Source organism: Euprymna scolopes, chromosome 18, assembly GCF_053919585.1.
Source record: "Euprymna scolopes isolate OS-2025 chromosome 18, ASM5391958v1, whole genome shotgun sequence".
Classification (NCBI taxonomy): Eukaryota; Metazoa; Mollusca; class Cephalopoda; order Sepiida; family Sepiolidae; genus Euprymna; species Euprymna scolopes.
In genome coordinates this window covers 74,039,069-74,063,116 of record NC_136499.1, presented here as the reverse complement: position 1 = coordinate 74,063,116, position 24,048 = coordinate 74,039,069, and the positions used below count along the sequence as shown (strand labels likewise).

The 24,048-nt window shown below is 32.0% G+C and overlaps 1 protein-coding gene across 3 annotated transcripts in view; it reads left to right on the top strand.

Annotated features, from left to right (window-relative positions):
* The window catches only part of LOC145297661 (uncharacterized), a 996,083-nt gene that overhangs the window by 857,968 nt on the left and 114,067 nt on the right, over window positions 1-24,048 (top strand). For all 3 annotated transcript variants that reach the window (XM_080143831.1, XM_080143830.1, XM_080143833.1), the window contains exons 4-5: window positions 13,492-13,837; window positions 18,569-18,655. In XM_080143831.1, the coding sequence (XP_079999957.1) occupies window positions 13,624-13,837; window positions 18,569-18,655 (301 nt within the window). In that variant the 5' untranslated portion in view covers window positions 13,492-13,623. The remainder of the gene's footprint in view (window positions 1-13,491; window positions 13,838-18,568; window positions 18,656-24,048) is intronic.

Here is a 24,048-nt window from a genome sequence, read left to right as displayed (position 1 = left end):
AGCCCCATTAGTTTTTCAAAATAATAAATTTATTTTTTTAAATATTTTTTCTTCTCACGTTTATCAAGTAACAAAATTAAGCTTTTACCATAGTATAATCTTCATAATAACCTAATTTTCTTAGTACAAAACAATTTATTTTTTCACGTTTCGTTTTTAGTTATTTTTCTGAAACTTTGAGGTCATATTACAAGCACCCTTCACAAGCGCTTTCATGTGACATGCTTTTTTCCACAAGCGCTTTTCTGTGACATTATTTTCGTTAAAAATTTAATTGAATTTTTTATTCAGCTTCTTTTCATAGTGTCCCAAATTTTACTTCAGAGATATATACTAACTAATAAAAGTATCATTTTTCTTTTAAAGATCAGAGTAAAGTATATGTTCTAATACCAGACTATCATTTCTGTCTAATGCGACTAGATCAGGCAGTCTGAAGATAATGGCTTACTGACCTAAAATACACCAAACATTGATGTTTTTTTTCATTTGCTTTGCAAAACACAATCATGTTCTGCAAAGTCAACAACAATAACAATAATTTTCTTCTCCAAAATAATTTCAACAGAAAGCATGCTCTCTACTTACTTTTGCTTTCTCTCTCCTTCCATCCAAGTCAAGAGGACGAAAGAAAGAAAGAACGTGAAAAGGACAAATTAAGTCTGTGGTTGAGCTCCAAAACATTATTTGCTATTAATTAGTATCAAGTGATTTGGGTCACAGTATTATCACTTCGGACTATGAGAGTAAGAATTTATCCGCCTTTCTTATTTATGACTAATGATAAAATATTGATCAGGATTAAATATAAAATTAGCTGAAATTGATTGAAAATAACATTTTTCTGTTTAACCATGTCTACCAATATTTTTCTTTATATGATCGATGCAACAGATTTTATCATGAAGCTTGTTATTTAAAAAGCAGTTGTTAATTATGGGACAGAAAAAAGCTGACTTTGCTTTATATATATATTAAATTGTATAATATATTGTGTAGAAATAGAAAGTAAGAATTTATTAGTAGTTCTCCCATTTCTTGAAATTAGATTAGGAATAGAAGTGACATCTGATGAGAAATATTTAATTTAGTTTGCATTCTTTGTCCTAATATTGACACTTTTGTTTCGGGAGGTCATTAAGAGACAACTTAATATTTATATTGAAGCAGGTGTTAAATATATTTAGGCCAAGTAGTTTATAATTAGATTACAGTGAATTTTGTTATTTCACTTTCGGAGTTTAGCAGTTAGGCAATATTTTTGAACTTCAACATTTCCAGACGCCCACGGTACGCTCAGCTAAGAGTTTGTTGCCTCCTTGTTTATGTAGGGCTTTATAATAGGATATAGAATAATTCAATATATATATATATATATATATATATATATATATATATATATATATATATATATATATATATATATATGTATGTATGTATATCTTTATGTATATATATATATGTGTATATCTTTATGTATATATATATATGTATATCTTTATATATATATATATATATGTATATCTTTATATATATATATGTATATCTTTATATATATATATATATCTTTATATAAAGATATACATATAATTATTTATAATTATATATATATGTATATCTTTATATATATATATTTATATATATATATTTATATATATATATATATTTATATATATATATTTATATATATATATATTTATGTATATCTTTAGATATATATTTATAATTATATATATATATATATGTATATCCTTATATAAAGATATACATATAATTATTTATAATTATTAAATACCTATATATATATATATATATATACTTTGGGGATTAGAACAAGAGTCTAAAGAGCAGAGTATATATATCAGTAGGGCTAGACAAGCTGATGCACTTTTTTAAGCAAGTTTGATATATGTATATCTTTATATATATATATGTATATCTTTATATATATGTATATGTATATATATATATATATATATATATATATATATATATATATATATATATATAAACTCTATGTATCTGGCGTTGCTCGGTCAAAACATATTGTCAGTCAGAGGGATTCGTCACATACTATTTAAGATGCACCGAATATCCTACCTTGTTATGAAAAGCGACCACATGTCAGATTTAATGAAGCATAAAACACATCCATCTTGGTCGATGAAAATCAAACAAGAAGTAACTCTCATTGGCATAAAGGAGAATTAACTCTCACAGATTAAATAAGTAAGTTTACTTCCAGTTTTAAATGCAACTATTGTCAGCTATAATTAATTGAAAATATATTAAATTAAATATAAATTAAATAAAAAATAAATTAACTAAATGAACTTTAAATAATACTATTCTAAATAAAACTATTCTATTACAACAAACAATTAATAACATCAATAAAACTATTCTATTACAACAAACAATTAATAACATCAAGCTAATTATTAATATAGATTTTCTTTAAGATGATATGCAAATGAGGTTACTAATTGAATGTAGATTTCTTTTGAACAAATAGCATATATAGAAATCATGTTGAATATAAGACCGTTTCACTATGAAAATTAATTTCTGAAACAGTGTACCTTCTGTACATATTAATTAAATGATGAACAATCAGACAGAAACACGACTTTATTTTAATATATATATATATATATATATATATATATATATATATATATATATATATATATATATATATATACTAGCAGAGAAATTCGACGTTGCCCGGGATTGAATGGGGATCGACCAATCTTGCACCCTCTCATACTTTTATTGTTATCCAGATCAGTGAAATCGCCTATTTTCAATCAAATCATTAGATAGTTCGCTCTCCTCAGAGATCTATCATGGTGTACCGGGAAGAAGCTTCAGATGCCTCCCTGCAGTGAATTAGTCCACAATACATTGTAGTCTACATTACTGTTGATTTATTAAATTATTTTTATACGATGGCTTGAATTAAAGTTTAAAATGCAAAAGTCAAGTATCATGGTTCAGTTGAGCTCTAAACAGAAACATTCATTTGGAACGTGCTTCTGTCTTATCAAAAAACCTACTGTTTGTTTTATAAACGCATGTTTACATTATGGCTTGAATTTAAGTTCAAGATACAAAAGCCTAGTATTATGTTTCAATTGTACTCTAAACAAAAAAACATTTATTTCAAATATACTCCTGCTTTATTAAAGAATATATTGCTGATTTTATATGCTAGGCATTTCTACTTGTGCAGTGATAAAACTTCTTGAATGCAATTGTGCTGTTAGGCTGTATAAGGTGTTAATCTTTCTCAAAAGAAGATTTCTTTCTTTAATTGGAGTTTTTCAATTATCAATTTTCGATATAAATTAGAGGCATTCTGATACATAACCTACTTAAGAATACTCCAAGACGCACCAAGTACGTTTGTGTGAAATTTCAACAAAAGCGGTCCAGCCGTTTCAGTCCATACAAAGAATACAGACACACACACGCACATACACACACACACATACACACACATATACTCAAAGTTCCTTCTATAAATCTCACCTGTCTGTTTAAATGTATGTATGTATGTATGTATGTATGTATGTATGTACGTCTGCCTAAAACTTTCGACAGAATTAACGGATTTTCACGAGATCGATATCGTATTGAAGCTCGATCCCTCAGACGACAAATATCCAAATATTGGCTAAAAACATTAATTCATTCATCCTCAACTGCAAAACTAAAAACATTAATCCCTTCACCCTCAGCTACAAGGAAGGATCGCGTTTTTGCAGATATTTTCGAAAGTCATCCCCTCTTGTCCATTGGCTAGCTTTAATTTAAACCCTCACCACTTCTGGTTTGGCGATGGACACAACAGCAAAAACGTAACGTTTTTTTTTTTGGGGGGGGGGGGTTTCACATTCTTTTCCACTTTCGTGGTAGGGGTCCGAGCCTGCCTGCCTACTACCACGTTTTTTTTCTTTTTTTTTTGTTTTTTTTGCTTAACACACACCTCCAAACACCAGGGCAAACCCAAGCACTCAGGTTAGTTTATATATAAGTGGAGATATATATAATAAATAAATAAATAAATATATAAATTTTTTATCAAAAAATATACATTACAATGCCAGAGTAGTGTTTTCCGTGATAGAATCATAGATTGAAAAAAAAGAGTGAAAAATTTAATTATTTTAAATACTTGTTTATTTACTTAAAATACTTGTTTATTTCATAATTGCGTTGTAATTCGGCTTTCAAACGTATTTTTTACGTATTTCATTTTGAAATTCAAATTCAATCAACGCTTTTATCACGGAAAACACTACCCAGACTTTAAAATCGCGTTGCCAAACGCATTCTTCCGGTATTTCAAAAACAACGCCGTAGATAACAGAACACGGATTCTTTATCAACATTTTTCTCTCTTCAATTCATCATGGCGAGGACAAAAAACAAATATATATATAACCACACAAACACACACACACACACACACACACACACACACACACACACACATATATATATATATATATATATATATATATATATATAATTCTTACGAAGGAGTCTAACTCCGAAATATAAATTCTAAACAAGTAAATACTTGTTTATTTCATAATTGCACTGTAATGCATAACGTATGTTATAACATACGTTATGCATTACAGTGCAATTATGAAATAAACAAGTTTACATTACAGTGCAATTATGAAATAAGCAATGTTTGTTGAGTGATATATATTTATATATATATATATATATATATATATATATATATATATATTATTATTATTATTATTATTATTGTTATTGTTATTTACTATAATAATTATTAAATACCTACAGACACTAGTGTTTCATTCTTTCAGGAATAATCAGTGCAGGGTGTCACGATTAACGCCAGTCGAGAGATTCGAACCCCTGCAATCGAAGTCATGTCTGGCTTCATTAGCATAGACCTAAACCATTCTGCTACCGTTAACCGCTGGAGATCCAGTTGAAATTAAACATTTATTCTTATTAAATGCTTTTAACGTAAGTCAGAGAGTGATCTAATCATTATATGACGATCTGCGCGTATGAGCTCAGTGGACCGACTTTATTACAACTGAAAGTGCTGAACGATAAGAAACAAGTTTCTTAATGGGCTGACATTATTATTTACTATAATATAATAATTATTAAATACCTATATATATATATATATATATATATATATATATATATATATATATATATATATATATACTTTGGGGATTAGAACAAGAGTCTAAAAAGCAGAGTATATTTTAATGTATTAGTGCAGTCAATAATACAATTAAAATAAAAGAAAAGAAAACAGTGCTCATTGTAATGTAGATATATAATAAGCTCGATAGGCATATATATCTTAGAGCTATTTTAATATTAAGTAAAATGATTGATAATTTATAATAAAAATTAAAAATTAAAAATCGATTTCATAAGGATTTTGTTTGTTCTTCCTTATGAAATCGATTTTTAATTTTAATTATAAATTGTCAATCATCTTACTACTTTTTAAATCTCATTTTGGTTTTAAAATAAGACCTGATAAAGTTGTCTCTCTAAATAAGGTGCAACAGAAACATGTATGCTTATATGTGCCCAACAAAATGCGTATAAATAAACATACTATATATATATATATACAGTGATGATCATATTTATTGGCACGGTAAAATAAAAGTTAAATTTTGTCTAATAAATTCTAAAAAAGGGATTAAATTAAAGAAAATAACAAAGTATATTATGTATTTTTAACTGGCCTTTCCGATGCAGCAATCGGATTTTAGAAAAAATAAATAACAAAGGAACAACAAACATAATTGCAAAAAACCCTTGTTCAAAATTATTGGCACGATTCATTTAATAATCAATTGTATAGCCCTTGGCCTTGATTACCTTCCTCAGTTGCTTTTCATAGTTTACAACCAAGTTGTTGCACTCTTCAGTAGTAATTTTAGCCCACTCTTCCTGACAATAATCCTCCAATTGAATAAGATTCTTGGGCTTCCTTTGCATTACCCTCAATTTTAATGTTCTCCATAAATTTTCAATTGGATTAAGGTCTGGGCTTTGTGATGGCCACTCCAAAACATTAATATGATTGTCCTCAAGCCATTTCTTAGTCAGTTTAGCCGAATGCTTTGGGTCATTATCTTGCATGAACCACCAACGACGACCAAGTGAGAGCTCTTTAGCAGAGTCTTTCAGATTTTCATCCAATATTTTAACATAATCTTCCTTTTTTATGCTACCTGTGACCTTAACAAGTCGCCCTGGTCCAGAGGCAGCAAAGGATCCCCAAAACATCAAACTGCCTCCACGGTGCTTCACTGTGGGTATGGTGTTCTTAGGCAGGAAAGCTTCGCCAGATTTTCTGTAAATATAAGACACTTTATTATGGCCAAATAACTCTATTTTCGTTTCGTCAGTCCATAGAACACGTTTCCAGAATGCAACATCTTTATCAATATGACGTTTTGCAAAGGCTAGCCTTGCTTTCAGGTGCATAGGCTTCAATAAGGGAGTCTTTCTCGGACGACATGCTTTTAAACCAGCTCTCTTCAAAACTCTACCAACTGTATGTCGAGATATATTCACTCCAGAGGTGCTCTGTTCATCAACAATCTCCCCAACAGAGATCCTTGGGTTTTGTTTTACTTGTCGAACAATTTTCCGTTCATCTCTTGGGGAAAGAATCCTTTTTCTCCCTCTACCCTCTAAACTCATAACGTGGTCTTGCGATTTGAACTTGTTTATTATGGCTCTAACAGTGGATTTGGGAAGGTTTAGCTTCTTGAAATCTTATCATAGCCCTGACCATTGGTATGGCATGCTACAACAAGCTTCCTGACGTCTTCGCTGTGTTCCTTAGTTTTAACCATGGCGATTGAAAATTATAATTTAGTCACTTATAATAGTTTAAATAAATCGCTATCTAAAAATTATCTGAAAAAAATTATTCACTGAATTAGCGTTAAACAAGCATAATATGGCTATAAAAAAGTTCAGAAAGCGCGTAAACCGGAAATTGATTGATATTATACTGATACTAAAAGAAAAACAAAGCCGTGCCAATAATTTTGAACAAGGGTTTTTTGCAATTATGTTTGTTGTTCCTTTGTTATTTATTTTTTCTAAAATCCGATTGCTGCATCGGAAAGGCCAGTTAAAAATACATAATATACTTTGTTATTTTCTTTAATTTAATCCCTTTTTTAGAATTTATTAGACAAAATTTAACTTTTATTTTACCGTGCCAATAAATATGATCATCACTGTATATATATATATATATATATATATATATATATATATATATATATATATATATATATATATATAGTCATCTAGAGACTCATCAGTAGGGCTAGACAAGCTGATGCACTTTTTTAAGCAAGTTTGAGTTTTTCCAATGTCACTCCCTTGTCCATGTTAGAATGGCTTTCTAGCATCGCAATTTGGAATTATCTCCTTTGTTCCTTCAGAATATTTTCAAGATGGCATCGCTAGATCGTCGCGAGTAGTTCAGCTATGAAATTTGGTTTTCTTATTTAAAAATACTTGATTTATTTCCATAGGTGTTGGTGAATGAAAAGTATGTATATCATACAGATATTTCTTTTTTTCATGGGGTCTATTCTGGACAAACACCCAATTTTATTAAAATTATAATAATAATTTTACTAAAATTATAATAATATAGTAGTAGTAGTAGTAATAATAATAATAATGATAATAATTGTTATTATTATTATTATTATTATTATTATTATTATTACTATTATTACTATTACTACTACTACTACATATTAGTTATTTTTAGTTTACCACTTAAAACTGAAATTCCAACATTTTTCAGATAGTGAAAGTAGAAACACGCGAAGAAAGCAGTCAACGATAATAAAAAAAAATTGGTTTCATTATTTTATTCTTAGGTTTTACTTCAAACGGAAAAGTTAAAACAGAAAGGGAGATAATTGAGAAAGTTCTGGCTAAATTGGTGAATAAAATTGTTGATGCTTTTTTTTTTTTTTTTTTTCGCTTTTGTTAGTCTAAAACAAACCAGTGAAAAAAGAATAGATCTAATTGTTTGTGTTGCTTCAGGTAAGTTCTTGATGGCAAAGAGATAAAAATAAAGTTATAATTTTTCAAATAGAAAGTCAAAGAAATGAGTCAATCCAATTTTCTTGATTCTCTAAGAAACATTTCTCTTTCAGCTATATATATCGTTATCTATATAAGATAGATATCTGTATATCTTTATATATGTATGTGTACAAGATTCTTTCCTAATTAACTGGTCACTATAAAATCTGGAACGCAGCTGCTTGGCATAAGGATCATAGTGTTGACTATATTTAGTTTGATTTAGTTTTATGCAAAAAGGTAAAAAGAAGAAAGCTGATCTTTGTGAAATTTATTCATTAGATATTCGATTACTAATACAGAATACGGAGTGTACTGAAATAATAACATTATTATTTAGAAACTCATGAGGAGAAAGTGTTTTTAAAAGTATTCTGTGCTTCCAACTAAAAATTTAATAAACAAAAATACCGTAAAAAATGAATTTAACTTTAAAAAATAGAACTCTGGTATTCTAGATATAGTCTAATAACTACTTGCCAAGTTTCACTTTATTTGAGATATTTGAAAGGTCATTAGAGTACAATCTCTCCCAGTTAATTTCACTTTATTTGAGATATTTGAAAGGGTCATTAGAGTACAATCTCTCCCAGTTAATTTCACTTTATTTGAGATATTTGAAAGGGTCATTAGAGTACAATCTCTCCCAGTTAATTTCACTTTATTTGAGATATTTGAAAAGGTCATTAGAGTACAATCTCTCCCAGTTAATTTCACTTTATTTGAGATATTTGAAAAGGTCATTAGAGTACAATCTCTCCCAGTTAATTTCACTTTATTTGAGATATTTGAAAGGGTCATTAGAGTACAATCTCTCCCAGTTAATTTCACTTTATTTGAGATATTTGAAAAGGTCATTAGAGTACAATCTCTCCCAGTTAATTTCACTTTATTTGAGATATTTGAAAGGGTCATTAGAGTACAATCTCTCCCAGTTAATTTCACTTTATTTGAGATATTTGAAAAGGTCATTAGAGTACAATCTCTCCCAGTTAATTTCACTTTATTTGAGATATTTGAAAGGGTCATTAGAGTACAATCTCTCCCAGTTAATAATTCAAAATTTTCAGATTTACATTGAATTTGATCTTACCCCGGGTTTTCAATTTATTTTTTAAAAGCTTTGTGAGCTTGAACCTAAAATTTTAGACAGTTTCTGTAATGAAAACCGTGAAATAGATTATGATTAAAATTGAAATGAGAATTCTAAACATAAGGTTTAGTAGAAATCATATGTTGATTTCATAAAGAGACCGAAAAGTAATGCAAAAGTCTTCTGTTCTAGGAATTAATTTTACTCGCCATGTGACGGCTATTTTCTATTTTATATATATATATATATATATATATATATATATATATATATATATATATATATATATATATATATATATATATATATATATATATATATAATATATATATATATATATATATATATATATAAGCGCAGAATATTCAGTGTAGCTTAATCGCCATATATATTTTATAAATTACTAACTAGCTCTACCTACGTATTGAGCATTTTTGAAGTAAATACTTAAAGTTTACGCATAAATCTATACTTTCGTATATTAGGTTTATGTGAGTAAATGAAGTAGTTATATATATATATATATATATATATATATATATATATATATATATATCGCATTTGCTGAAAACAATGATTCCTACAAAGGAAATACTATATTAATTGCAAATTACTAAAAATGTCCGATGCCAATAATCTAAATGTTTTTGTAATTGAAAGTAACACCTGCTTCTTTTGTTTTAATTATATTTTCTTTACGAATTATGAAAATTCTGTTGCAAAGAAAGTCTTCTACACCCTTGAAGCAAAAAGGTTTCAGTTGTTTTATGTGTTTTAGTTGATGTGAATATAGAATACTAGTGGGAAAACCCAACGTTGCTCGGGTCAAACGAGGATCACTACTGTGCACTTTACACTATGCTCACAACACCGTATTACCCCCTTTGTTTGTACTGACCTCGTTATCCCGATTCGCTTTTTAATATAACTGCAAAAACTGAAATGTTGGAAAACTCTCTGAATTAGTGTCTAATATACTTTGATTGCAATCGCAGGTATCTGAAGTTTTAAGGCGGATTTTTATCCAGAAAATCTAATGCAAATAATTTAAAGTTCCTAAAAATATGATATCTTTAAAGTTGTGAGGGAGTTAGGCTCTCACAGTCTTCTTTAGAGATACACGGAGAGGTTCAGAAACACTTTCATTGTTTTCTCCCAGTAAATATATAAGCGTACACTTTTTAATTTTATGTAGATTCGCTAATCTTTCTTTCGATAAGAATGAACGCACAAATATCACACATACACACACATATATACACATACACATTGAGTTATATATATATATTTTTTTTTATTACATTTTCACCCCAAACAAGGCACATCGCCACTTTGATGTAGGGGGCTACTATCAGAGACATAAGCTACAGGGGTACTATGTAGGTAGGGAGTTGGGCAGCAAGATGTCGGTTCACATAACACTTGAACTTCTGCATGTCAGTACAGTTGGGGAAGCAGGGTATATAAATACAGTCATATCTTACTAGGAGATTTCGCTCATAATAGATCTCACCAGCAAGAAAAATTAAACATTCAGAAATTAAAAATGGTTCAAGCCCATTTTCAATTTTAGAGGAGATATACTTTGCTATGACTGGAGTGGAGCGAGGTTAAAGATCTTATGAATTTAAAATTAATTACAAAAATCAAATTTTATTTGGAGAAGGGGACGTAAGAAGATGTTTTTTTGGGTAAAAACTAGAGAGGGTGATAAGAGGGGAAGTATGGCAATAAATATATAGAGGGGGTATGAATTCCCTAAGAGATAGAAATGGAGAAGGGAGGAGTGAGAATAGTTGACACGTAATGAATGAAGATGTCATATATATATATGTGTGTGTGTGTGTGTGTGTGTGTGTGTGTGTGACAGAAATAGCGTTCTGATTAAAATATCACGACTGCAATATGATTTACTTATTTAAACTACACTTATCAAATTAAATTTCAAATAAAAGTATCAGAAAACATTGCAACATTTTACATTATACTTATTCGTTAATATATGTTCCGTCTAATCACATATTTTTACTTGCTTGGAAGGATGACATCATGATGAACAAACATATACTACACTATTCCCCAAGAAGAAGTTAATGCCTGGAAGGATGCTCTCATGACAACAAAACAGAAGGCAGTAATGCCTTGGAGAATGATATTATAACAACAAAACAGATACCACACTACCTCCATCATCTGAATTGATCATTGAAATATCTTACATTAGTCTTAGAAGTAATAGTATACTTTTGGCCTTTTCTCCATTGGTAATAAATATTACAAACAAACCAATTTTAATATTTTTATTATCTAAAATGTATGTTATGAAAATGTAAGTGTACTCTTGGGGAATATAGAACTTTTAATGCAATATTAACTGTAAGATAATGCTTTTCTAGACAGAGTATTGTCATATGATTAATATTGTTTCAAATTCATATTTACAGAATACAATTGTCACCCTAAAGAAAACAACACTTCAGCTTTATTTTAAAACTTTTATTGAAAAAAATCAATTCAAGTAACTTGATTATGTAATAGAGCTGACATCTGTTCAATGTAGCCGCCTTCAGTTTCAATCACCGCCTCGATACGGGTTCAGAACTGAGAGCATGCCTTTTCCACTAGCACTGGTGGGAGCTTGGTGAATACTTGATGGATGATGGTGATCAAGCTGGCTTTGGTGTTGTGGGAGGTCATGTTGGTGATGTTCTAAATATATGATCAAACGAAGTAGTCCAACAGTTTCAAGTCAGGTGAGGAGGATGGCCAGCGAGAGAAGGGTATAAAGTCGTAGCACTCCATCTGAAGCTAAGCCTGGGTCTCTTTGGACATGTGGGCAAGTGCCGAATCCTGCTGCTACATCTAGGGTCTACCATAGACCATCTGATTGCAATAGAGGATCACCGCACTGTTCAGCACATCCAGGTACACTTTGGTGTTGACTGTCAAGCCGATTTTGTAGATGTGAGGTGACATGATGTGGCTCTCACTTGAAACCATACCAAAAACCAAAAATGTGGGTTGTCCAATGCATTGAGTTGTGTCCTCAAACGTTGAACCGTCCGGATATATATTTTGGGGGTGCTGGCAATGATACTGTTGTCATAACTTGGATCGTTAGAGAGCATGGGTTGTACAGTAGTGCATCTCTGATCTCGCTCATTGAACATTGCCTCACTTTCAGACATGATAGAAGGCTTCTATCACTCTTGGGATTTGTACACAACTGGCCAACTAGTAGATGGTCTGCAACAAAAAAAGAAAACCGGTTTCCATCAAACGGAAATGGAATCATGTCGTCTTTTTTAGGGCGACAATTTTATCATTCCATCCTGTACTCACATTCATATTATCAATATATTTTTATATGATTCTTTATATGATTCTTTTTTATCATATTCTGTATTCGTATTAATCTGATGTTGATACTGAAACTACTTACAGATTTTCGGAAAAAAAATATTATATGACAGAAAAGTAAGTTATAGGTAAGATATGAAGATTAATAAAAATAATGGAAGTTTAGTTTCGGCTTCAAATGTAGAAGTCATGATTTAATTTCGGCTTCAGACTGTTCGATCCCAAATATCCATTAATAATAGATAGTAATAGTATAGTTTCGGTTTCAAATATAGCAGTTATAATTATTTTTTTTTTTTTTGTTAATTATTACTGCTATATTTGAAACCGAAACTATACTATTACTATCTATTATTAATGGATATAATGGATATAACTATACCATGCAACAAACCAACAGCTTTATGGTGATCTACCACCAGTATCACTGAAAGTACAGCAGAGAAGGATGAGAGTAGCCGATCACTGCATGAGACACAGCGAAGAGGAAGCCAGCAAGCTAATTCTCTGGATACCAACAGATGGACACCTAAACCGTGGTAGAAGAAGCTGCTACAGGACACAGGATTGGAAAGTGTTTGGAACCTGCAAACTGTCATGCGAGATCGAGAGAACTGGAGAAGTCATGTAAACCGACGGAGATGATGATGAGTAATAATTTAGTTTCGGCTGCAGATAGACAAATGCAGGGTCTTCATTAATGGTTTAATAAATTTATCTACATTTTAATGTACTTTTTTAGTTTACAAAATCTGACTTCCACAATCCATAATTAACAATTGATCCGATTTTTTCACATCTAATGCATTTCTAGATTATGAGTTCAGTAAAACAGTTCAACACGTTTTTCAAAAAGTCATGAAATCTCTCTTTACTTCCAGGATGAAGACCATGAAGAAGGTTCAGTAGATGGCCCCTATGTGATTCCAACGCAAATCTCCGACGACACCTACAGTATTGGGAAGAGCCTGAATAGAAGGGATCCAGCATGGAGTAGACAGAATGTCGTAACCATGACAGCAGAAAGCAGGGGTGAGACGGGGTCTCATCCTGGGTCTGGTGAACGGCGAAGTGGAGGAAATCGAAGACCTGGGAGATTACTTCCGCCTACTTCTGTGATGGTGGCACTGTCCATTGTGGCCATGGCAACTGCAGCATTGTGTGCCTATTGTTCTATGAGCGGATCTAATGTTCTCACCGTCAGCATTCCTTCAAGTGCCCTCTTACGTAAGTACCTTCGTATATACTTACTTCTGGTTGACAATCTGAAAAGTACATTCTGTTATTATATCAGAATTTGTGTCTCGATTCATTTTTACAAGTTTCTCTTTATTCATTTACATACATCTATATATGTTTATGACAAATTTGATAATCTTTTAATATTTTTTTCATTTCACAACCATCTGAAATATTTAATAGAAGTAAAATATTGTTATGTCTACTATTGGCGAATTTGAAAGATGAAGGTTATGGATGACTGGAACATTGGAAGAGAGTGATTTGCATCATGATGTTTCATGCCCGATTAAAAAAAAATACTCTACTTAGTTGCAGCTCAATGCTACTTCAATATCTTGAAGGCTGTTAGATGTTAGTTGGAGAATTATAATGGAGATGTTGAAGCAGTGGCTAGCAAGAAGGATAATAGTAGGTTTTCTGACTGTGCCTGTATAACAAAATTTGTCAAAAAATAAAATCGGGTTACAAGATCTCAGATTAGAAGAACATCAGTAAAAATCAGTTGGAGAACAACAGGCGGCTTGCCTACAATTTGCACAAAATCCTGTGCATCATCAAAATTAAGTTCCTTTAAACTGTGATGGTCTTTGAGTGCATTCTCAACTGATGCCACATCATGTCGTACAACATCTTCAAAAAGAGACACACAGTCAATTTAGATGGCTATGGTTTAATCCATTGTTGTTAAGCGTTGAGTAGATAAAGAAGTGCAACAAATAGTTGTTTCCATGCACTATTGCTGAAGACAATGGACGAGTGGAAAGCAATAGAATATTCGAAGAGAGTGATCTGCATCATTATGATTCATGCTAGATTAAAAAAAATTCAGAAATCTTAGCTGCAACTCAATGCTCTTTGAGTACCTTGAGTGCCATGAGATGTGAAATGGTGAATTGTGATGGTGATGTACAAGCAATAGTTAGCAGGAAAGATCCAAGCAAGCATTTAAATCCACTGAGCAGAATTCGTTTAGAAGCTGCAAAAAAGGTGAGGCAAGATGTAGGCAAAACAATGCGGATTTTGGTGAGAGATTGGTATGGGGGTTTGTGACTATGAAGAAAGTGCTGAATGAGGATAATTGCTACACAAGAGCTAATAATCGCAAATATCTGAGAGGATTGCCTTACAAAAGCAAAGAAACTTTTCTATAAGGCCAAACATCTAGTTGGGCTGTGGATGGTTGCTTCTACTCAAGACCAGTTGCACAACACGCAGTACAACAGGTGTATATGTTTCAACGAAAGAAATATATTAATTAAAATTAAATATACATCCTCATTAGAGATGCAGGTGCTCAAAAGTTTAAGTTTTGAATTGAAACGAAAACCAAAAGAATGACAAGATTTTGCATATGGTGAATTTGGATAATCATACGTTTATAAATGTTCACAGCATTAGAACAATTTTAAAAACTCTTCCTTTCTGTGTCTAAAAGTAAATCGAAATTCCATGATCAAATATGCTTTCCTAGAATTGCCCATCAGTGAGACAAAATAACGCGGAGCTGCTTCTCAGCTGACTATAACATGGTCGTTTTCATATTCAATGCAAGCAAGTTCTTGTTGAGCCGTTCTATAAAATAATCAAATTCTGCACGATTTCCACAATTACCAATCATCAGTGCTGTCTCACCGGACATGTGACAATTATTAACCTTTATTTTCAAGTGACTTTTAGTCCTTCATAAATGATTAGTGGGGGTGTCCGGCGTTGCTCGGCCATTTGGAAGTGTGTGTTGAATACAAAAAGAAAAAGAAAAAAAAAGTGGTAGTTGGCAGGCAAGCTCGAATCCATGACGTGAAGGCGGAAAAGCAAGTGAAAGAAAACCTTACATCTTACCCTATTCCATGACACGACCGGAAGTGTAAAGCGTTCACATTTAACTGGTCAATCTAAAGTTGATTTGCGAAAATAGCGTTGCTTTTAAAAACTTTTAAACTTTCCACAGAAGTCGTTTTTAATGTGGGGTAAAACCAGCTCTCCCAAAAAGAGGGCACTCTGGCAGTAGCTAAATAAATTGTAATTGTCTCAGTATGAAAGGTTTCCACTACATTGACAAAGGACTAATTACAGGCCAGGCAGTTGCATTTACTTTGATTAGTTTCATTTTATTTATACAAAAAAGACAAACAAACACTCAAAATGAGGGAATTTTTTAAAACTCGATCAAAAAAAAATAGAGACAATATCCATTTACGAATCTTAGATATTACGATCTAGGAAGTATAAGAAAACTTCTCCCTGAATCTAACCGACGCAAGAACCCCGATGAAAAAAGCCTTTCGTGGACATACACAAGTGCGCGCTCATTTTGCCTTTTATATATTAGACTAGCCTAGGTGCCTGGCAGTGTCCAAATGAATAGCAACTGTCTGATATGAAGGGTTTCCCTCACATTGATCAGAGCTTCTGGATGTCCCGGCCATGAAGGCCAAGAGGCGCTGCTGTTTGATTCGATCAGTTTTGCTTTTATACGAAAAAGACAAACAAACACTGGAAACCAAAATAGTAACTGACACAAGAAGTGAAAAAAGCCTTCTTGGACATTCAAAAACCCTCACACCCATTTTGCCTTTTATATATATAGATGATACCCTAGTAAAGAAACGCCAGTTTATTTTTATTTAGTTTTTATGGAAATTACTATAAACACTTAATATAAGGAGCTAAAAAATCACTTAATATAAGGAGCTAAAAATATCAATTCATGGTCAAAAACTATGTGTTAACTGGACAGATTCCAAACCAGAAAACAGCGATTCTTCTCTCTTTACCAGAAACATCATTTCTGAAATGACATAAATGACATAATAAGGAAAGCAAGAGATACGATGCTGCCGAAAGTTTACTTTCTACTCTTTCATTTAATTTGATGAGTCGAAAGTACCAAATAAATAATAGTTGATAAAACTGAGATTGCCCAAATGGAAAGGATCTCTGAGTATGATTTCTGTCTTTTTTGAGGTAACACCAATTAGAAATTTCCCCCAAGGATGACAGGTGAACAGCTACTTATTTTTGAAACGTATTAATGACACTCTGACTGAGACTACCTATCTGCCACCAAGCATTTGGCATACCAGAGAGAAATGCAATAGCTTCATATAATCTCAGTGGAATATCAGTAAAATGATACCAATAGCATCACACAGAAATCATTTCCTCTTGGAATTCTCCAAAAGTAGAGCCGCTATGTTGTTTGTCCCTTTGAAGTATTCACAGCAGGTGTCATCGTTATTCACAAGCAATCCTATGTGATTTGATTCTCAAAAATGTCAAACGTGTAATCCATTCTACACTGCCTTCCACGTATTGGCATACATTTGAACATATTTTGTGCAAATCCTCCTAAAATACATTATCAGTTATCTAATTCTTTATATTTCAATCATATTATTTGATGAACACTATGTTATAGGGCCTCTTACTTTTTTGATATAATGCATTTTATCACCTCTTGAGATGTATATGTCATCCGCAAATTTAATAAAATTACTTTTGCAATGGATTAAAGACACAGTGTAAAAGTTGTAAAGAATGGATTCGAATAAAGAAGCGGCACAGTGTAAAAATTGTATTGGATGGATTAAAGACACAATTTACAAGTTATATAGGATGGATTAGAGAGGAAGAAGTTGTATAGAATGGATTAAAGACACAATGTAGAAGTTTATGAAATTGATAAAAGACACAGTGTAGAAGTTGTATAGAAGAAATTTGTAGGGAACTGGTACTTAACTGGACAGTCAGAGTGTGATAAAGACCTAGTACTTTATATTGTTTTTTTTTTTAAGAAATCACTAATCCAGTACCTGAAAAGTTTTAAGCCAGTTAATTTTCCAAACGCTCTACTTGGAATTATAGCATAAAACACAGAACTAAAGCCAATTAAACTTGGCTCCTATAAGATTTTAGATACGACAGGTAAGTATGAAGAGTATTCATGGTGCTATGTTATTTCCATAAGCAAATCTGTATCAGTCAAAAGTTGGACAGAGCCTTTTTTATGTGTTATTGTATGAGTTTCTTAAAGCATCTCATGATAATCAATGTTGAAGTGACCGGTGACGTAACTAATGATTGTCTTTTAAACAAAGGTATATTAGTGGTAAACTTCAAACAATGAAGCATGATAAATTGTAAGATTTCAATATTTTCAGGTAAGTCGCAGAGAATTCGTCCTCAGAACGTATCCTCACAGGTTTCTTTCTTGGATTCAGTGCTCTACACACACCTCACACTATATGCATTCAGACTCCGATTGCAAACAAGAATTAGTGGAGTCAAATCTGCATTGCAACCGCATATGGTAGTATGGACATGGTGAACGAAGCTCTGATTAGATAAATAGACGTACACACATTTCAGTTGAAGGTAACTGTGGAAAAAGGCAGGGAAAGAAAGACTTGGAATAACTCAGTCAAAGATGACATCAACGAATATCAAATCAAAACCGATGTAACTGATAAAATTTAATGGAAAAGATAACTTCGTATCACCATGATTAATATGCAGCCGGCATCTGATGTGAAAAAGACATTTTAAACAAAGGAAAATGAAAGAAAACGATTTTCCTGTAAATGTTTACCAAGTATTGTTTTAAATATTGTTTTTTTTTTTTTGTTGTATAAATATGAATCTTTGCATTGTTTTCTTTTCAGAGATAACCTCTGTTTGTATAATGGTAAATGAAGCAATATCTGGATATTTTTTCAGGTCGAGTACGGAGTTTTACTGAGCACCCCAACCTGTCTGAGTTCACACTCAATATCAGTACGCTGCATGCAAACTTCAGAATAGTTGGTAAGTTCCTCCTTTCGTTTATATGCTTATTACTGGTTAGCAATCACCTTTTAGTTTTCAATCCTAAAATAATTATATTTGTAATTAACTTTATTCAAAAACTTAGCTAATTTTATGATTTAGGTAAATCAGTGTTGCATTTTTATATTTAGATCTAAATGAGCCAATACCATAATACTTTACGATAAGTCAGTCATAAAACTACAGAAATTATCCTAGGTTAAAGTTTTAATCTAGGTCTTACTTTTCAAATCGTATTATAGTATGACGGCCGGGAATGAATAAGGAATCCTCTGCTGTCTTGCTCTCAGACATAAATACCATTCTTTATCAAATTTGACCTAAGAAAAAGATTTTGATCTTCGTAATTGAGTTTTATTTTCAACTGTATTCCTCGACAGTGAGACATGGATACTACTACTGCTGCTAATATAGATTTATTGTAAGCGTATTCATTTTGCTGGAATCATTTGTTTTAAATATATTGCAACAAACTATTTTTTTCTTTACGAATGTTATTATTTATCAAAGCCAAAAACCATTCACAAATCAGCGTTAATAAAATAGAATGAGTATAAGTTGAAAGATGGAATGAACTAAGTTTGATTTCTTATGGGGACAGTTTATAGCATAAATCTGTTGACACTGTTCAAGAAATGTTGCTGCTGGTGGTTATCAGTTTAAAACCATAACTAATTTTATGATTCAACTAAATCAGTGTGGAACTGTAATTTATTGTGTAGATCTAAGTTAAACACTTTGCATGTTTGTTGACTTAACGATCATATAACTACGGAATTTTTATGGAGGCTTATGTTCAAGATGGACAATTGAAGCAGCGAACTTATTGGACCTACTATGTTCAACTTTGTGTTGATGCTGTTTATTTGTTAGTCTAGTCAGTCATCTGCATATGATTCATACAGATCTGGTCTGTATGAAGTCCTCGTTATTCATAGTTATTAGTTAACTTGCAGGTGCTTACAGCTGACACCAAGAAGAGTCAAACTCAGTGGTTGCATGCAAATTCGAAGAGGGTTTGGTGCAAAACACATTTCTCAATCACCGATTGCCATGACAAATAACACCCTACCTGAGAGCTCATTGTTTAAACTCCTTGGCTTAACATTCACAGGCAATATGAATTGAAACAAATTCATTGAGGACATTGCTAAGGCTGCTGCAAAGAAAGTGAGCTTCCCCTACCATACTAGAAAATGAATCACACCAGATAGTATTCTATATTTGTTACAAAGCCACAAATTCGCCCATGCATGGAGTATTGTTGACACATCTTGGCTTGTGCATCTACTCCACTAGTCTCGCGCTCTTAGACAGTATCAAAATAAGTTTCAAATCTCATAGGTCCTGTACTATCAACCAAGCTCCAATCTCTGTCCCATCACTGCAATATTGTTTCACTCTGCCTGTTATGAATTCATAGCTCTTGCGCCTCCTAAGTCGACAAGCAGAAAAATCTCAACCCTTCACTGTTGAGACCATTAAATACCGAAAAGTTTTCTACTCTAATGGTTTCTTCCCTTAAATTGCTAGACTTTAAGTTTCTCTCTCTGTTTCCTGCTTCCCTGACTGTATTAACACGCAAAAGTTTAAATGTAATGTGAACAAATATCTCACTGCTCAACTCCTTACAGTCCCCTGTTTGACACGATCCTAAATAGTAGCATCTTATGATTCAAGTGGCAATATACCTTGAAAAAGAGTAAAACAAAATGAATGACATAAAGAACATTGCCACTGTAAATTCGATTTGTGGTTCAACGCCTGACACGTTTTTGCTTGTCACATCCATGGGTAGAGACGACCACAGGATGACAAATTCTGATGCCAACGCCTTTACCAAAGTCCTGTAAGCTGGGAAGCTCTGACACTACTACATTGTTATCACCCATACCCCAGTAAGAAAGAATTGGAGGGGTGTGCTGATGCAGTTCAGAACCGAACAATCAAAAATTTCTTTTTGTTTATGGATAAAATACCTATTTAACCTGGATATTATGTTTATAATATTAAGAAACACACCAAAAGCGTTGATATATAAAAAAAATAATAATTAATCGTCAATTGATATTTCATCTCGATGAAGCAGTAATTTATTAATGAAGACAAACAAAACAATTAAGCCTTTGTACTAATCGCATAGTCTTTTAAATGTTGTTAATTAAAGATGAACATACTGAACTCCTTTCCTCTCGGGAACTTTTGTTTAGAAATATTTTAGTCTTGTCTTTTTTCGCATCGAATTTTATTATCTGTGTTAAATATTCAAACATATTTTTGAAAAATCATTTTTTTATTAATCATAAAATAAGGAATGGTTGCATTGACTTGCAGCTGAAATGTTTGTGTTTATCTGAAGAATGAAAAAAATGTTGCGATAAATGTGTTTGGAAGAGATTAAAAAGCCACAAAATCAATCAAAGAAGAATGAGTGGAAGTGAGAGAGAAAAGATTAAAGAAAAATAAGAATTGAACGAGAAAATGAAGAACAAAAAGATAAAGAAGAAAGTGAAATGAAGAATTATACAAAGGTCAAAAGGAGAAGACAAGAAATGAAAATATCTTGAGAAAAAAAAGATGGGAAAAATGAATTTATTGATTATAAAAATAACAACAGAAAATACCCGTATGCCTATGACCTATGGTATCGGTAAACTGACATCTGCTTGTGTCAGGTCTTATTTTTTACAGTGATCCGTGATTGGTGTAATTAATATTATCACAGAATAAAGAATTGGCCGTGTTAAGTTCTAATCCTACTTTGGATCTATCATATTAATATTTACTCACTGATAACTTATGGAAGGTATGAACCCATAAGTCCATTCCACATCTATCGGCAAAATACCAAGTTGTGTTCAATTAACAATATTCTGCAATTTTTCTACAAATAAAAGAAATAAATTTGGATTGTTTAGATTATTTTCACGGGGTTTCAACCAATATAACCTCTGACCTTCTTCAGGTACTGCTTGGCGAACTCAGAAATCTTTATTTCTAACTCGAGAATCTGTACAGAATTTCGAACTGAATCCTTTATGTAAACAACAGGGTTAGTTGTTCTCCTTCCATCAGCCATGTATCCAAATTGCTGTTTTTAGTAACATATCAGCAAAAAGGATCCCGAAGCATACTAGACATGGGCATGTCTTTATTTGTTTATTATGCTGCTTTGAGCATAGCCATGTTTAATGATCAACAATTTTAAAAGATTACACAGGAATTTTAAAATTATTAATACAGTATTTAAACCATCCCATTTATGAAAAACAATATAACAAGTATGCTTCTTGATTGACTACAGCATGGTCGCGTTCAAGTTTAATGTAGATATTCTACTAGCTGCTCTTCTTTAACAATTACAAGACGCTTCTTTAACCACTAATATCCATGACAAATAACATCCTATCTGAGAATTCTTCTTCAAACTCCTCGGCCTAACATTCACAGGTAATATGAACTGGAACAAATACATTGAGAACATTGTGAAGGCTGTTGCAAAGAAGATGAATTTCTTCTATTGAAATAAAAAGTACTAACACCTGAGAGTATCCTGTAACTCTATACGACCACCATTCGCCCCTGCATGGAGTATTGTTGCCACATCTGGGCTGGTGCATCTACCACTAGCTTTTCCTTCTTGGATAGGGTCCAAAAAAAAGTTTTCGATCTAATAGGTCCCACATTGTCAACTAAGCTCCAACTCCTGTCCCATCACCGCAATGTTTTATCTCTGCCTGTTTTACAAATATTTTAATAGAATGTGCTCTGATGAACTCGTTGCACTTGTGCCCCCTTGACGTACATATCCCCGACAAACTCGCTTAGCAACAAAATCTCACCCCTTCACTGTTGAGGTTTCTAAATGCCAGAAAGCTTTCTACTCTAATAGTTTCTTTCCTTGGACAGCTTGATTTAAGAACTCCCTTCCTGCTACCTGCTCCTCTGGCTGTACTGATATGCAGAAGTTTACATTGTTTACAGAAGTTTATCTTGTTAATCTTTCATAGGCATGATCCCAAATAGTAGCCCCTTACGTCCAAATGGCGATGTGCCTTGTTAGGAGTGAACATGAGTAAAAAAAAAAACAAAAAAAAAAACACAAAAAAACTTGATAACCCGTCCTCTTAGATAATCAATTCCTCTTAAGTAATGTTCTGTATTCTGTTCATCCCACTCAAGTGTTCCCGGTCCTCTGATAGTGATAATCTTCAGCCAACTGAAATCTCTTTAACTTTTATCATCGAGTTGGCTCTAGGTCTACATAAGCTATGAGCTATTAGTAAAAATAAAGCACTCAAATAGAATACTGTTTAGTATTTCATCCGATAGTTCCTCAAAATGCCTGCCGAACCTTACAATTATTGCTGACTTTATTTAAGTCGATCTTACAATTTTCCAATATTGTTGTTGTACTTAATCATTAAAAACATACATGCGAAGTTGTCTCAGAATTTTATCATTATTGTTAATGATCTGTTTAGTTAAAGCATTTCTAAAAAATTGTAAGAGTTATTGTTAGGTAAAATGTAAAAAAATAATAGGGATTTTCCTTTGGACTTAAGAAAAGAGAGTTATTGCCCTTGCGAAGAGTGGAAGCGGCCATGACAGTTTTTAGAGGTAAATAAACTGTCTCGCATCACAGAATTGAATCATAATAGATTCAACGGCTTCTAATTTACCATATTGCTCTCCAAGTTGCTAAATAAATTTGTTAAAGTTTCCACACTTTGTCCTCTGTTCATTTTTTAAATTAGAATTAAACCAATAATATATATCATCAGCTGTAACAGTTATCAGTTTTAAGATCATGTTATCAGTTCGCTCCTATGTTACTAGTTACATCAGCTAGTATGAAACAAATGAAATATTGTAAAAGGATGTTGGAAAGTAGAAGAAACGATAGAAGAAAAGTAATGGATAAACATGGCGTAATAAGAGTAAAGAACAAGTTTGAAACATGGAAGGAGAAAAAAAAATAAATGTCAAATAAAAAAGGAAAGACAGAAAACAGCTGATAGAAAGCTATCAGCTGTTTTCTTTCTTTCCTTTTTTATTTGACATTTATTTTTTTCTCCTTCCATGTTTCAAACTTGTTCTTTACTCTTATTAAAGAGAGGGAGAGGGGAGGGTTAGAAATCGATTATTGATCAGGAAACTAGACTCTTATCGTTTGATGAACCAAAATCTATATTTTTGAAACTGCCAAAATTCTTAGACAGAGCAGCCTGATTTTGTAAAAGAAAAAAAAAGTCTATTTCATTTTGAAATAACTTCTTTGATCAACGGTTTATATGAAGACGTGCTGACTGGCGGCATGCAACTTTTATGAGGCACTATCAAAAGCCATCCAGAAAACTTCTGACATTTTT